Source organism: Apostichopus japonicus, chromosome 15 (assembly GCF_037975245.1).
Source record: "Apostichopus japonicus isolate 1M-3 chromosome 15, ASM3797524v1, whole genome shotgun sequence".
Taxonomy (NCBI): Eukaryota; Metazoa; Echinodermata; class Holothuroidea; order Aspidochirotida; family Stichopodidae; genus Apostichopus; species Apostichopus japonicus.
The window spans coordinates 1,884,843-1,902,123 of NC_092575.1; the positions used below are offsets into that span (position 1 = coordinate 1,884,843).

At 35.7% G+C, this 17,281-nt stretch overlaps 1 protein-coding gene across 3 annotated transcripts; it reads left to right on the forward strand.

Annotated features, from left to right (window-relative positions):
* The first annotated feature begins 1,008 nt into the window (after positions 1–1,008).
* On the forward strand, positions 1,009–14,936 carry LOC139980800 (2',3'-cyclic-nucleotide 3'-phosphodiesterase-like). 3 transcript variants are annotated; one of them, XR_011797705.1, is made up of 5 exons: positions 1,039–1,167; positions 3,382–3,555; positions 5,180–5,726; positions 10,973–12,897; positions 13,557–14,936. XR_011797705.1 is itself a non-coding variant. In XM_071992738.1 (4 exons), the coding sequence occupies exons 2-4, from the start codon at positions 3,397–3,399 to the stop codon at positions 11,653–11,655; spliced, it is 1,389 nt and encodes a 462-aa protein (XP_071848839.1). In that variant the 5' UTR covers positions 1,039–1,167; positions 3,382–3,396; the 3' UTR covers positions 11,656–14,936. The 3 variants fall into 3 exon arrangements, 2 of the variants coding, with proteins under 2 accessions (XP_071848840.1, XP_071848839.1); XM_071992738.1 differs by having other exon boundaries at positions 10,973–14,936; XM_071992739.1 differs by lacking the exon at positions 3,382–3,555 and having other exon boundaries at positions 1,009–1,167; positions 10,973–14,936.
* The last annotated feature ends 2,345 nt before the right edge of the window (positions 14,937–17,281 follow it).

Sequence of the window (17,281 nt, forward strand, 5' to 3'; positions counted from 1 at the left end):
GAAACGTTTACATCAAAATCAAATATTGCTATTTAATTGGGCTACCGGAGCAGCCCATAGCCATAATGTTATATTTGCAAATAACAGGAAGATTCCGTTCGCGGGGTAAGTCGTTCCACTTCCCCGGAGAACCACGGTTGATCTCGAGGCAATCCCCTGCGCCATCTTTGTTGTTTTAGGTTTCCGATTGAAGATAGTTATTTCCGTGCCAACCTGCTGTGTTGCCTTTTGCAAAGAGGAAAAGTCAAAAGTGTACTACATTAACAAGAGGTATAATGTACATTGAATGTTGAGACCTTCGTTGGAAAGTAGTAAGTTATCATTTCCGTCATATTCCAAAAATGCCCTCAGCATATCCTGAGTTGTGCTGGAGCCCGATAGAGGAGGGGAGTGGGTGAGGGGTGGTTGACAACAATTTAAGGAAAGGTACAATACTATTGCCCAGTAACTTTGAAGTAAGTTGTGAATATTCTTGAGCGGTGACACAAAGGGGGATGAAGTTAGTGGTGATTTTTCAGGTAATTAATTGTCAATGAACGGAGCTGTAAAAGGAATTATTCATACACACCATTCAGTTAACTAGCGACCTGGGAACCAACAAACCCATGTACCGAACAAAATCGAAAATGGTAAGACACTTGATATATTTTGCTCACAATAAACATAACGCTATCCGGCAGCATTTCTATGATATATGCAAATGAGGTCAAAATAAAATATCATGTTCAATATTTGTACACATATTTTCCCCATAAAGTTTTGGAAACATATCTATCCTACTACCGTTCTCATAAAATACTACAAAAAAATTAAACAGAAAAAAAATTCTTTCCCATCAGTAAAGACATAAAAGACTGATTATTTCTGACTATCGGCGATTCTTCTTGTTTTACTTTATAAGTGACTACTTTTGATCCAGGTTAATTAAAATCATTTTTATTTGGAAGTTTATCTTTTACTCTCCTACGTTACAGAACTGTGTTGAATCTCTGTGTTCCAAGATTAGCTACAACGGAAGTAGATGACGTCATACTTAGAGGGGAATCCCAGTTTTTATATCGAGGGTTCGTTTTTTGCGCCTTTTGCTTTTTGCCAACGCCGTTGTTGTCTTCCTTGTACTCGGTTCCTGGTTTTGCATTCAAGCTGCGTCGAGTTACTTTAGCCTAGGTACTACCTTTTGATTTATCATAATATTATTTTAATAAACGTATTTACAGGTTTGTGACCACAGAATAACAATTTGATTGTTGTAAGGTTAAACGTTACTACGTTATGGCATCTTTGACAATAATTAAGCCTAGTAATCATAGGCTCAACATAGACGTAAAGCCTAGGCTAGGCTGGTATCATTATTAACATTAGTCTTTGAAAATAATCAACTAGTTATAGGCCTAACATGACCGTTTAGGCCTTGGCTGGTATTAACATTAGTACAGAGTTGTCACAAAGGCTACATACTTAGTCAAACAATAGGTTGCATGTACTTGTACGAAGATATTGCCACCATATGGAACAATAAGTGCCATGAAAGATTGCAGTTTATCCTTACCAGTCCACTGAAATAATGTTAAGACAAGTACGGCAGTGAGAACTCACACAAGATCTGGAGTATATGCTGAGAAAATATATTTATACTGGTGACTGTCTCAGAGTATAATGGTGATGTTTTCGAGTACTTAACAATAGAGATAAATAATGAATCACCCAATTTAGTTATCTAGCTAGCATAGGCCATGTCCAAACGCAAACATGAAATTAAGAAATAAAACAGCTCGGTGCCGTTCCACTGCCTTTCAGCTATCAGTTATTATCTCCCAAAAATAATTATCCGTACGAAGAACGAAACGGTGATTAAAACTTGATTATCTGTGAATTGAAGACCAGTCTCAAAATCTCTGTAGAAAGAATAAAACGATGAAACAAATGTTCCGTATATAGTAGTGTTTGCACGGGTTATCCGGGTACCCGCCCGACGCGAAACTACCCGGTTCCTAATTTATTACCCGAATCCTACGCAAAGTGTGATTTAAAAAAAAAAAAAAAACAATTGGCAAACCGACGGTTAGGCAGATTTCCCATTGACTTAGTGTGCTGTTAGGCTACAATGTGGTCGAAGATAACATGAATAACGAAGCTACCCGCCCGACGCGAAACTACCCGGTTCCTAATTTAATACCCGAATCCTACGCAAAGTGTGATTGTTTTAAAAAAAATTGAAAACCGATGATTAGGCAGATTTCCGATTGACTTAGTGTGTTGTTAGGCTACCATGTGGTCGAAGATAACAGCAATAACGAAAGCTTTCCATAGATATCTTATAACTGCGTCACAATTTCAGCTAGTAAACAGATGGCTAGGCTAGATTACCCCCATTGACTTAGTGTGGTGTTAGGCAACCATGTGGTCGAACGTAACAGCAATAACGAAAGTATTCCATGGATGTCTTATAACTGCGTCACAACTTCAGCAAATAAACAGATGGTTAGGCTTAGCTAGATTTCTCATTGACTTAGTGTGGTGTTAGGCTACCATGTGGAAGAAATTATTATTTATTCATTCGTTTATTTCATAGAAGGAAAGGCTGACAAGGAATTTTATGAGATGTTTATGGATTAAAGACGGGATAACTAAAAAATAGTAATCGCAAGTGGCTTTTTACTTGCGATCAAATTGCGCGAATCGCGCAATCTCGCGGCAAATGCGAACACTGGGCCTGCATAATAGATAGTAGTAGGCCTAGTAGTAACAACTGTTTAAGAGCTAAATGGGATATTTATATGGTTTGATCCAATAGACGTGCACGAGCAAGCATAAGCAGCGGCGGCAGTGCGATTTTAGTAGTAATGCTAATTATAAATAAATAATTTATTTATTAACAAATTATTGAAAGAAACAAAAGCAAATAAAAAATATTGAGGAAGGTTTTTTACCTTATCTTACACCAACGTATTTGAACATGAAAGCATTGTCAGTAGAGAATATAATGCATTTATTACAGCATCCAATATGTAATTTCTTGAAAATCGTGATACACGAGGGTAAACAATTTTTTTTCCGGGTACCCGGATACCCGACGGGTAACGGCCCTCGGGTACCCGGTTCCCGATTTTTGGACCCGTGTAAACACTAGTATATAGTGAATTTATAAAATTAATCCTAATTAAAAGTGAAATTGAAATGATGAAATTTAAAGCCGAGCTGAGCGAGCTAGTACCTAGATGTTGTCTCACTGCTAGCGAGTGTCAGTAAAACAAAAGAAACATTTATACTAAATGAAGAAAATGTTTCTTCTACAATTTTTCTTCCTTCCGAAAAAACGTTTTCATGACAATTTTTCTTCCTTGTGGAAAACATTTTCCTGACGATTTGGCCAAAAAATAGAGGGCGTATCAAACGATGGCGAAACTGCTACAAAATGTGATGGTCTGTACAATGAGGTACTATGCCACAAGATGCAGTTCCAACTTCAAGTCAACATCGACTTCATCCCTTAAAGTGGCAGATAGAAAATGCAAACAGTATGTTTGTAGGCATGCGACATCTCCCTTTTCTTTAGTGAGTTTACTAACTTCCAGTTATGTAAAATGACAAACGGCATTTTCTTGCTGTTACTGTATCACCATGTACTGTATGACAGCTGTTTTAAGAACTATTAAAGTTAGGTTATTTTCTTTCTGTCACTTGTTACTTAAAGGCATTGAAGACTCGCCCCAAACCGTGTGCCGCTCTGAAAAAGTTAACTTTCCGTTGCTTGCAAGTGGAGTGTTCTTCTTGTCGCTACAAAATGCAGACAGTAATGAAACGTGATACCTTGTTATCTTTTATCTAGACCTGAGATGTCCATCGCTGCTGTGTACACTGTGTTGCGGGTATTGACCGTAGCTGTGTGTATTGACTGTACACTAGTGTCTAATTACCGACGGTAGCAAGCTGCGTGTGTATTTTCTGGGATCGATGGTGGTGTCTAACACTTCTGTTACACCTCACTCGAAACTAGGTCAGATTACCGGCATGAGACGTTTCTTTGTGCGAGAGTCTTCACACCCTTTAACAATAACTTGATTTCTAACATCTTCTCTGTCAACTCTCATAGGGATAATTCCTTCTCTTGGGAAGGCCAACATGCAAATGGTACAATAAACAATCATAAAAGTAATAACACAGAACAAGTGTTTCCTGCTCAGACACAGACCATTTTATGAAAAGAGATAAACACATAAGGTAATCTACCAGACTTTAAATTGTTAGATGTCAGAACAGCTTCCAAGTCATTGGCACCAAAGGAATGAGACAAGGTTAAACTTTTATAACATATATCATGGTTATGTTGACCATACTTTTTCAGGAAATCCAGGGACATACTGGTGGTGCTCCCCACCCCCCCCCTCCCTCCCAACTCATTTGGACATCATTGGAATAGTAGTAGTATATACCTACAATCTACTTTCAAATGAAGACATTTTGAGGGTCTCAGTGGTTTGTTGGTCCTATGTCTTCAATTGCTGAAGGTGAAAACACCAAACCCAGAATTAAATATTTGTCCCAGATATAAAGTCCAATGCCAAATCCTTGAAAATGACCAAAAGCATGAAGTGCAAAATGATGCTTTATGTGAAATGCAGGCTTATTCACTGATCTGGGTTTTCATGTGTATGAAATTTACATTTTTTAGCCTAGTAGTAAACAATCACCACTCAGCCTAGTTACCAGCTCTATCTCTATGGATGGTAGGCTACACACTACTGTATTTGCCAATAATAAACTAAATATTTTCAATATTAATGACTTTGCAAGAATTTCAATCACTTAAGGAAGTTATTCATTGTTATATACAGTTCAGAATGCATATCTAATGAATATTCATTAGGATCGTGTGAGAGCACTCTTGATTGGTTGGCATTACCTTCAATTGTTCATCCAACCATATATGACAGTTACTGGTAGATCTACTGTATGCTAAAGTCTGTCATTTGGCTGCTGCTGTTTCTGCCAGTAGCATTGTGAATTTGCTCTTTTTGTGTGCAATTCTCGAGCCTGATTGTGTACAGTTACTGTGACAAGTTGGTCAAATACAAAAGATACAGATATTTCAGCATATATACTCTAAATTAGATAAAGTCAAGATAGTATGTACAGCATGTCGACACTCTGGCAATTATGTCTTCTTGTTACTTTCCAGATTTCGTCGATAAATGTTATGGGCATATTTTCCAGTAGCTATTGGAAAATGGACCGTTTCCCATTCTTCGAAGACCCAAATTCCATTCATTACATCAAACAATCTCGGCTGCTAGTTTTTATCCCAGGAGACGACGACCTCTGCAAAAAGTTTCGCGAAGTCTATCCCAGTGCAAAGATATTCCAAGGACCGCCCCCGTCAGACGAAGATGGCGAAGATGAATCGTTTGTTTCAAAGGTGAAAGAATGGATGGAAAAGGTGCCAAACGACAGTTCAGAAATGGCCGTTATCAACCATGAGAAACTGGCAACGGTTGAAGAGCTTCAACCGTTCTCACAACTGGGAGTCAAGTATCAATTTGTTGAGTTGTACCCATATAAGTCGGATCGTGAACCTCTCATCCCTCTCTTCTATGGGTGGTTCTTCAATCTTCGTGATTCCGGGGACACCCTTCGTCGGCGGGCTGATGACCTTCTGAGAAAAGTGAGCAAACAAGACAGATTCAACAAGGAGTTTTCTAAGTTTGCCATGGACTGGGACTCCAAAAGTAAGTTTTTGACATTTTTCATGCATGTATGCCTGCATACATACATGTTGGGGTGGGTTTGGGTTGGGGGGGAGGGTCTAAGGCATGTAGCCAGCCTATGTGTGAGGGGCCAAAGCCAGCTCTTTGACCTGACTTTTAAGAGTCAGACAATTTAAAGTTTGCTGGTGGTGATAAAGACTTTTCATGGCAGACATATAGGCACCAGTCTCTGTTAATAAGAGTTCAATTCATTTTAGTGGTGGGGGTCACAAAATTTGGCTGACGTCCCTTAAGAGGAGAGGGTCGGCCCTTTAGCGACATTCTTTTTTTGGTAAGGGGGATTAGATGCAAAATGGTGCTATCATACCCATGATCATTTTAACTAATTTGGGGCAGCACATGTACTATAATTGTTTCCAGTGTATACAACTTTCCTAATGTGTGTAATGAAATGTAAGACATTTGGAAGTAAGTTTTAGGGAGGGGAGGGCACTGGAGGGGAGGGGATGAGGCCCAAGTCATGTAACTTTCAAGATAACTTGTTAAGAGGAACTTTATTCTTAGTATTGCAAATGAGGAAAAGAGAAGCAAATAACACCATGGATGATATAAGACAATTCAAGCAGATACAGACTTATTATGTATTGCCTAAAATATTTCTATTTAGTCAATTCCATGCGACCGGTTTTCCCCTGAAAAATTCTCTGCTTCCCCCAGTTTTCCCCCGCACCTCTCCCCCCAGTCACACTCTTACTTTGTCAAATACCTTGTTTGATTGCAAAACTAGTATGTGAAAAAATTAGTAATCCCAATTATTGGTTCCTATAAGAATTTTAATTTGTTTCGGCCACATTGTAGATACATGACAAATATATGAAATAGAAAAAGAAACTGTTCTCTCACCCAGCCTACAAAACATGTATACAATTACTGTTTTATTGGAACACTCTTTATTTCTTTAATCATAAAAAAAATCATAAAAAGATTTCATGAATACGTTAATACTGGCCAGATACAAAACTTCACATTTTATTTATTTAATCTAATAGTGTCTTTGACATTGTTCATAGAATTTTGCCCCCAGGCTACCCGTACATACAGTACAGTATTATCATTTGCAAACATGTGCTAAGGGTTGATTCATGCACAAATGTTCATAAAGTAATTACCAACCAAAACATATATGTTTAACACAACATCTGATGACTATTCATTGAACAAGGAACAGAGTGTGCACCAAGGTTATAGATAGTACAACATAACACATTAATGCTGTACAGGTTTCATTGATTTATCAAGTGTACCGACAATACAAAAATGTGTTTTTCTTGTACTTTGCTCCTCACTTACCTGTCTCTTACTATCACTACAATCGCACTTAATTTCCCATCTACCTACATACATACACATGTAGTTCAGGTCTAGATAGGAATTCAGAGTGCATGAGTTGGAGACAGGTTCAGTAAGTACCGTCGCTCGTAATTCACTAAACCAGTATCTTTGGGGGAAACAATGATTTAGTTTTGCCATGTGAAGCAAAAAAAATTAATTGAAGCAACACATACTGTGCACCCACGCAATAAACTGATAAACTAGCCTTGAGCAGAGGGTTTTATTTGGTGTATATTTCATCTAGCTGTTCGTGAAACGATATGTGAATTGTTTTTATACGCACAATTAACAAAACACTTTGTCCTAATGATTTCATTGAAAGAGTAAACCTTGGATATGTTCACAGGCGATATTAGGGATGTTAATTTTTAATTACATTAAGACACACCCTTTATTAAAACATAATTTGCAATAAATATACTGTTCATAATAAATTTCATGTATCATGAAAGATTTTCATTATATCAGAATTTTCTAATATTTTCAGCTGTTTTTTTTCATAAATATTTGCACATGTATGTAGGCTGATGATGTCATCGTTAAACTTGATCCAGTCTTAGATCAGCCCTGTAAGTAATGGAACATGAAATCTCTGACATCAAGATTTCAACTTGAAAGTTTCCTAAAGGCATTGAAGACTCTCCCCAAACTGCGTGCCGCACTCTATAAAAGGTTAACTTTCCATTGCTTGCAAGTGAAGTTTTCTGCTTGTCGCTACAAAATGCAGACAGTAATGAAACGTGATACTGTACCTTGTAATCTTTAGCTGGACCTGAGATGTCCATCGCTGTATCGTTTGTACACTGTGCTGTGGGTATTGACCGCAGCTGTATGTACTGACTGTACACTAGTGTCTAATTACCGAAGGAAGCAAGCTGTGTGCATATTTTCTGGGATTGATGGTGGTGTCTAACACTTCTGTTACACCTCATTCGAAACTAGGTCAGATTACCGGCAATAGACGTTTCTTCATCACACCCCTTTAGTAGCTGTACATGAAAATTATTTTCATCTTATAGACATACTGTAGATGATGATAGTTGTGTGTGTGTCTACTTTTTTTTAAATTAATTCATTCATTCATTAATTAAATATTCACTTAACCCCTTACTCAATAAAGTGGTGTTGACTACAGTAGACTTAACAGTTAACACCCTTGTTCAAAGGCATTACGAGTCAATGCCATACATACAAAAAAAATGACATGTAGGTTTGAAGGCAATTTAAGCATTTTTGGATTCCATATTTCCTGCCTGTAAGCAAACAAAATAATTACCAGTTTCTATAAAAATAGAACCGACTGCTGTTACGACAGAGACACGCAGTCCATAAATGTCAGCACCTCTGGTCGCAAATATCCAAAGGTTAAACCTAGGATATTACTCTTGCTGGTGGTTGGATGATTAATTATTATGTGAAATACACCTTTTTATGGGCGAGAACTTCCTTTTTGATCTGACAAATTAATAGGCATATGACTGTGGTTTATTGTTATGTATGGGAGCTGCCATCAAGACACCTGTGAAACCTGTAAATTTAGCATCTGAAGATAAAAAGTACTTTAACGATCAACGTCGATCATAGGGAACTGAGAGTTTCCAAACACATTATACTGTAGTGGTACAGTACATTTAATATGTACATACAGTGATGCTGGAAACTGTCCATACCTGAAGCGACATTAAAACTGTCTATAATAAAGCACAATAATAAAGACTTCCTAGTAATCCATGCAGTAAAAATTAGTAACAGGAAGTTATGATGTCTGACAAAGTGACAAGAAAACACAAAAACATGTATATTTCAGACAAATTCATTAAGTACATTGTACTCTGGCTGTTAACAGTAACTAGCTGAAGTTGTATACATGTAGCGTGTTTACAACTTTACATAGTGTATTAATTCTGGAAAATTTAACCAATCGCAGAGCTGTAAATGAAACCATTGTAGGTAATATTGTTCTTTATCGATCTAGCAAAACATAACAATACGTGAGAATGTCACATTCATAAGTTACTGTACATGACAAAACTGTCACAGACCTGTGTCACGTGAGTTTAGTTACTAACATCCATTAATATCAAGAGCAAGTTTTGTTTTGTTTTTTGCCTTGGGCAGAGAGATTCCAGAAAGCAGAGTTAATAACATACTTTTGAAAAAATAAATGTGCTAATTTAAAAAAAAAAAGGGTTTTGAAAAAGTCACTGATGGTTTATTTGATTTGAATAAGTACTTAGTCTACAAGTTGCATCTTTAATTGTTTAGTTCAAGGAAGTCTAACTGAACAAAATATGACATTAACAGTACCTCAAATTTCCTCTATGTCCCATGTACTGGTTTGAATCCAGTTTATTTTCCTTTCCTCTTTAGAACAGACCAAAAGTTTATTGTCATATGTCTGTGACACTAAAAACTGACGTAGTTAAATTAATTGAGACAGTGAAGTAATAAGTACTTTTAAAAGTTTTGGATATCATAAAGTAAGTTATTGTCCACTTCATCATGGAATTTCCCCAAATAAATTGATCTCTCCGGCAGAAAGTGAAATTGTCATTAAGTTTAATTACGAGTTAAGAACTAAATGCAGTACTAAAACAGTAAAACTAGTCGCTGTCCCAGTTAATATTCAATCATACTGTTTTGCAATATAGAGGATTTAGAAGTCAGATCTTTATTACCCGATGATGTATGCATGCAAACATTGTTTGATCATGCAATATTGCGATGAAGGTTGAAGTCTGTTATTGATAATTAACATCTGCTCGCATAGAAACCACCGACAGCTCAGTTAATGCATAGTGTAGTACAGTGGTTGTGGATATGGTTGGATAAATTTGGGACGCCGAGCATGAAGGGAAATTAACCTACAGTAATTGGGAGATTTGATCAGGGAGTACTTTATCCTGTATCCCATCACAAAACAATGCTCTGAAAAATAGTCAAAACTGCTACAGCTAGTATAAAAACTGTGCAAAGATGTGAAGCAGTTTCTGTGGATGGAACTTAACCGTACGTAGTGCATGATATTAGACAAATTTCGAAGCCTTCAATACCGTTATTAAACCAAATTTTGAACACTTAAATCATTGCCCGGTGAGTAATAGGTAATTATCAGGGTCATAACGACACAAGTCATCAAATTTCAATCCATCACTCGAACAGTTTTTCCAAATAGAAATAATATAGTGACGGGAGCCTGTGCCTCGACCGAGCCAGGATAATCATCGATAGTGGTTCAGCTGGACCTTAAAATTACGTGATATGTTACATCTCTTGTAAATACTGTATTATTTACTTGTTTTGCAGTGTAAATATGTACACAGTTGGTGTACTGTGCAAATTTTATAGCCCCCAGGTGAAAGTTAGGGAAATTACTGCCTTCGTATTACAATCTATGACAATGCACTGGTTTGAATACAAAACTTCACACAGCATAAAGCCCAAAGAATCGCTGTGCACTATCTGCATTCTAACCTAGGCTTTACAGTACGTGCACATGTACTGTACGGTTTATATTTGTTTTCTAGAAAGAGCTCATCATTTCATGATGGGATCATCTTGATGTATAAAAATGATTGAGTTCGAGGGAGTGATGTCCAAAAAGAAGATGCATTTTTCAAAGTTTATGTACCTTTCCAGACACTTTATGCTCAAATATATACTACAGTAGTTTTAATGTAGTTCTATTCAACTTTAATCCTGTGTGCTATGGATCTTCCTCCTCCTTCACACAAAGATGTGATAGTGTACCACTGTACTTCTCCACCGTAACAATAGTTCAGGAATATTATGGAAGAAGGGAGAATTCATTTGAAAAAAAATGGTATGCTGCAATTTTTAAACATAACAGATCTCTATACTTTATAATCTTTCAGACAAGTTTGACATCAAGAAGTACTTTTCCACAAAAACTCTCTTCACTGGCGAGACGTTACTTCATTGCACGGGATACTTTACCAATTTCAAGCCGACCGAAGAAGCCACCAAGTACCACCGGCAGCATGCGGAATCTTTCGGGAAGGCCTTTGATATGAAGGTCATCGGCTACATCATCACTCCGAGGACATTTGGGGTGAGACTTGAACTCAACGATGAGGAGCTGAAACTTTGGCACGAAGATGATAGAGATCAACTTGATGTTCTTAGAGATCAACTTGATGAAGAAGATAGAGCTCAACTTGATGAAGAAGATAGAGCTCAACTTGATGAAGAAGATAGAGGTCAACTTGCTGAAGAAGATAGAGCTCAACTTGCCGAAGGCAGCAGAAAAGGTGATCTGGAATGGGAGCCGTCTAAGTTTTCACCGACGAATGGACCAGGCAGCAGGGCCCACCTGACCTTGGCTGTCAGGGAGAAAGTTCATCCCTTACAGACAGGTCTGGACTTGAAGGAAATCATCAAGAAAGAGGTAGAAGACCAGAAAACTGGAAAGGATAGGTTAACAATCAACTTAGAATGCGGAGTGGCCAGGTGCTATGGAAACGGCTCCTGGGCTGTTTACTTGAACAAGTCCCAAGAATATCAAGCATTGTTTTCAAGCATGTATCTCAAGAAATGAATTTCGAAAGTTCTTGCCTGTGGTGTACTGTTGAAATGTGATATACCACAGTGAAATGTTGTGGAGCATAAGGGTAGGGGAGGGTGGAGGGTGGGTGGGTGGGCAGGGGAAGCTGTTGTTGGGAAGGGATTGAGAGGAGTGCTTGTATATCCAAAGTATTGGGGTCAAATATGTTTAGGGAGGGGTTAGGAGAAGTGCTTTCCCAAGATGTTGGGGGTCTAATATCTGTGAAAGGTTTTGTTGGTGGAGTGCTTGTCCAATAACTTAGGTCAAATATCAGTGTTGAAGGGGTTTAAGAGTGGGTACTTGCCGGAAACATGGGGAATGTACATAATATTTTCTTTCTTTTTTTGAAGTTAGTTAAACAATATTGAAAGGAGCAGTTGTAAACAATATTGAAGGAAATTAGTTTTAGTACACAATATTGAAACAAATTACACTGTAGTTAGTAAACAAAATTGAGAGTAACCAGGTTACAAAAGTTAAAGTAAGCAACATTGAATTAGAAACAATAGCACTTTTAGTAAAATAACATGTAAGAAATTAAGTTATAAATAACATTGAAAGAAACTGTAGTTTTAAAACAATTTGGAAGATACTTAGCATTGAAAGCAACTTAGTTACATTAATCAATATTGAAAGCAACTTAGTTATCATAAACAATGTTGAAAGCAACTTAGTTGTAGTAAACAATGTTGAAAGCAACTAAGTTATAATAAACAATGTTGAAAGCAACTTAGTTATAGTAAACAATATTGAAAGCAACTTAGTTATATTAAACAATATTGAAAGCAACTTAGTTATATTAAACAATATTGAAAGCAACTTAGTTATAATAAACAATGTTGCAAGCAACTTGCATATAATAAACAATGCTGAAAGCGTATATTAATCAATATTGAAAGCAACTTAGTTATAATAAACAATGTTGAAAGCAACTTAGTTATATTTATCAATATTGAAAGTGACTTAGTTATAATAAACAATTATGAAAGCAACTTAGTTATAATAAACAATGCTGAAAGCAACTTAGTATATTAATCAATATTGAAAGCAACTTTGTTATAACAAACAATGCTGAAAGCAACTTAAGTATGTTAATCAATATTGAAAGCAACTTAGTTATAATAAACAATGTTGAAAGCAAATTACTTATATTAATCAATATTGAAAGCAACTTAGTTATAATAAACAATATTGAAAGCAACTTAGTTATAATAAACAATGCTGAAAGCAACTTAAGTATATTAATCAATGTTGAAAGCAACTTAGTTATAATAAACAATGTTGAGAGCAACTTAGTTATATTAATCAATATTGAAAGCAACTTAGTTATAATAAACAATGTTGAAAGCAATTTAGATATATTAAACAATATTGAAAGCAACTTAGTTATAATTAACAATGTTGAAAGCAACTTAGTTATAGTACACATTATTGAAAGCAACTTAGTTATAATAAACAATATTGAAAGCAACTTAGTTGTAATAAACAATGTTGAAAGCAACTTTGTTATAATAAACAATGCTGAAACAACTTAAGTATATTAATCAATATTGAAAGCAACTTAGTTGTAATAAACAATGTTGAAAGCAACTTAGTTATATTAATTAATATTGAAAGCAACTTAGTTGTAATAAACAATGTTGAAAGCAACTTAGTTATAATTAATAATGTTGAAAGCAACTTAGTTATAGTAAACAATATTGGACGCAACTTAGTTATAGTAAGCAATATTGAAAGCAACTTAGTTATAATAAACAATATTGAAAGCAACTTAGTTATAATAAACAATTATGAAAGCAACGTAGTTATATTTATCAATATTGAAAGTGACTTAGTTATAATAAACAATTATGAAAGCAACTTAGTTATAATAAACAATGCTGAAAGCAACTTAGTATATTAATCAATATTGAAAGCAACTTTGTTATAACAAACAATGCTGAAAGCAACTTAAGTATGTTAATCAATATTGAAAGCAACTTAGTTATAATAAACAATGTTGAAAGCAAATTACTTATATTAATCAATATTGAAAGCAACTTAGTTATAATAAACAATATTGAAAGCAACTTAGTTATAATAAACAATGCTGAAAGCAACTTAAGTATATTAATCAATGTTGAAAGCAACTTAGTTATAATAAACAATGTTGAGAGCAACTTAGTTATATTAATCAATATTGAAAGCAACTTAGTTATAATAAACAATGTTGAAAGCAATTTAGATATATTAAACAATATTGAAAGCAACTTAGTTATAATTAACAATGTTGAAAGCAACTTAGTTATAGTACACATTATTGAAAGCAACTTAGTTATAATAAACAATATTGAAAGCAACTTAGTTGTAATAAACAATGTTGAAAGCAACTTTGTTATAATAAACAATGCTGAAACAACTTAAGTATATTAATCAATATTGAAAGCAACTTAGTTGTAATAAACAATGTTGAAAGCAACTTAGTTATATTAATTAATATTGAAAGCAACTTAGTTGTAATAAACAATGTTGAAAGCAACTTAGTTATAATTAATAATGTTGAAAGCAACTTAGTTATAGTAAACAATATTGGACGCAACTTAGTTATAGTAAGCAATATTGAAAGCAACTTAGTTATAATAAACAATATTGAAAGCAACTTAGTTATAATAAACAATTATGAAAGCAACGTAGTTATAGTAAACACTATTAAAAGCAACTTATCTTATTACCAATATCTTCTCACAATCGATGCTAATATTTCAGGAAGCAAAATTGTAGCAAACACTTAGATAATGGACCTACTCCAAAAACACTTATTGTACCAGTTTAGTGTACATGAATGAAATCTGTTTAGATAAAGAAATGGTTCACACAAATCTATATTCCTTACAAATATTGGGAATTTTCCCCTTAGAATCTATGCAGTTTGGAGAATTGGTAAAGAGTCCTACCATGCAACAGTTATGAGACCTTTCAATGAACTAATTCAGATGTAGGCCTAAACAATTCTTCCTGTACAAAATCAGTTTGAAAGGGGTTCCTGGTTCCTGGTTTACCTGTAATATCACGTTGCTGCTGTAAATAAACAAAGGCATTTCTTTAGTATTCAAGAGCTGAGCAATACCCATAAGAAACATTAGGGGTCACAATTAAGCTCATGTAATTTAATGTTGATACATTCAAATTTTTTCTGTTTCTTTGTTGCATAGCTGCATGCAGTTAGCAGACTATTCATTTAAAAGGTGCAATTTTGTTTGAAACATGAAATAAATTTGAACGATTGCAAAAAGGCATCTATTCCCTGTTTGAATGTACCTTAGTTCAATCGCTGACCTTTAGAGGGACGGAGAGAGTAGGAGGGAGGGGTGGTGAGGGGTAAGTTAATTGTTGGACACGATTTGCCAATAACCGAGTCTCATATCACATTTATATTTTCTCTTTAAATCGTATGATGTCCCAGAGTATAACACTTTCTTTATTATTTCTGGCAAGAAGAGGATTAACTAGTACATATACTTACGCTATTTAAAACCTTGTATATACAGTTGTGTAACCTGTTTTCTTTCCCCTTTTTCATCTTCCGTTTATCTATGCTATGTTATTAGATATATCTTGCATCCGTCTCAGATAAGCGGACGCTACAGGGAATTTCCCAGAGTATTTTCCCCTTTTGGGTCGGGCAGCACCAATCCACAGTCCTGTAAAAGCTTAAATCTCCGCAAGGTCTGTTCCAAACATATCTACGAGGTAGAAAATAAATATGGCATGTTATCATGCTCAAAGTCTGATCCCTGTTTCCCTAAGACACTAGGACGAACTAGCTAATTTCGGAAGTGGGGTGAACTTGGTTGGAGATTAATGTGTGCTAAGATAAGATTTCCAGACACTTGAATACTGATCGAATGAGCGTAATGTTTATTAAAGCGTTATTTATAAAAAAAAAAAAAATAACTCAAATCAGAAGTGGTACAGCAGCTGTACCATTTTTACCTACAAATGTACTTCTAGAAGTACATTTGTAGGTACATAATTGTACCTACAAATGTAATTTGAACTGATAACAGTTATCTTCAAAGGACTACAGATGGCCTAGCCAATTTACCCTATATTCAGTACATTTGTTGTGAATGATAATCTCATTCAAAATCTGTTGAAAGTTTTCGAAAAGCTAATTTCGTTTCCAATAAATACACATTTGGAACAAGCTCATTGAATATGTACAAACTATGACGTGGAGTGTTGCGCTCATCAAAGTTTCATATTTTAGGGCTCAAAAACGGTCAAACCCTAATCAAAAGCCCTCGTATATATGTTCCTCTTTTCAAAGAAGACAACATATTTCAAACTATCGCATTAGGCCACAAACCTGTGTTGAAACGAAGGGCTGTGACAACAAAGGGATAGCATAACAGAAAAATAGGCAGTCACTCCCTTTTCATCATTAATGTGCATAATTAGCTAATGTTCATAAATAAAAAATAAAAAGACTTGCCGCTCGCGAAATTATTTTTCCCACTTCGACGCGGCCACATGGGCGTGGCTTATGAAATACGTCACAGGCCGGCAAGTTTGTGACTTCGACTTCGAGCTCTAACGTATAGCTCTTTAATAATATACTCAGCTAATATACTCAGGCCTAATATACTCAGGCCTAAGACATGACTTCATGAGATCCATGATGATGTGCGACTGCTCCTCCCAGTCAATCGGGTCTTATGGAGCTCTTGAGGTAAATTCCATCACAAAATCAAACTGTGTTTGTTTATTAGATGTGTTATGAACCTCCCGTGTTTGGAAAAGAACCTCCCGTGACAGCAGGGTCTGGAAAAGTTATAAATGAACCTCCCGTGGTATTGATTATTACACTTCATATTACACCAGGTAGGCCCACTGACCTTTCAATGCTAAAAACCTACAAAGATACATGTATTGTATTGTGCCCCATATTGTTTTATCCATCATTCTAAATTATTTGTTCATTTATAAATGAACCCCCTTTTAAACGGCAGTAAGGAGCCTACGTGCTTTCATCATTAGTTTACGTACGCTACTGGGTATTGTTACGGACTTGAAATATTCTACCCATTTTATTAAACAGTTGTCACTTGCGTCTGTATTAACTATAACCAGGGAGCTGTTACTGTTAGAGTAGCAGCTCCCTGCTATAACTATGCCTAAATAGCAACGTCCCTCTGTACTATACTATTTATTATACTGGTTCGTGTACTAGAATCCCTGACATGTAACTTAATTGAGAACTTTCAGCACCCAAACAAACACCCGAGAGATATCACTGCATAGTCTGTGACGTGACCAATAAGCCGTAACAACGACCGATAGTCCACGCCCATTATGCTAATATGGCCGCGTCGAAGTGGGAAAAATAATTTCGCTTGCCGCTCAGTTGGGACATTTTTTTTTTATACTGTAGTGCCTGTCCCGCTTTCAGAGCACTCGTATTCCCAGTACGAGAAGCATGAATGTCATGTTTCTATCAGATCAAGGTTAGGAACTGCTTGTACTGTCAATACCAGTGCTTTGAATCATGATATCGGAGAACAGTTTAGACAGGTATTAGCGTTAGGAAATTGTCCCAACTGGCTGGATTTGTAAAATGGTCCATCTGTAATGGATTTTG

Bases quoted from the DNA above. Each gene is read 5' to 3' on its own strand.
- LOC139980800 (XM_071992738.1), top strand. From the start codon at position 3,397: ATGGCGAAACTGCTACAAAATGTGATGGTCTGTACAATGAGGTACTAT. The intron at 3,556-5,179 runs GTGAGTTTACTA...GTTACTTTCCAG, and splicing joins CGACATCTCCCTTTTCTTTA to ATTTCGTCGATAAATGTTAT. The intron at 5,727-10,972 runs GTAAGTTTTTGA...ATAATCTTTCAG, and splicing joins CATGGACTGGGACTCCAAAA to ACAAGTTTGACATCAAGAAG.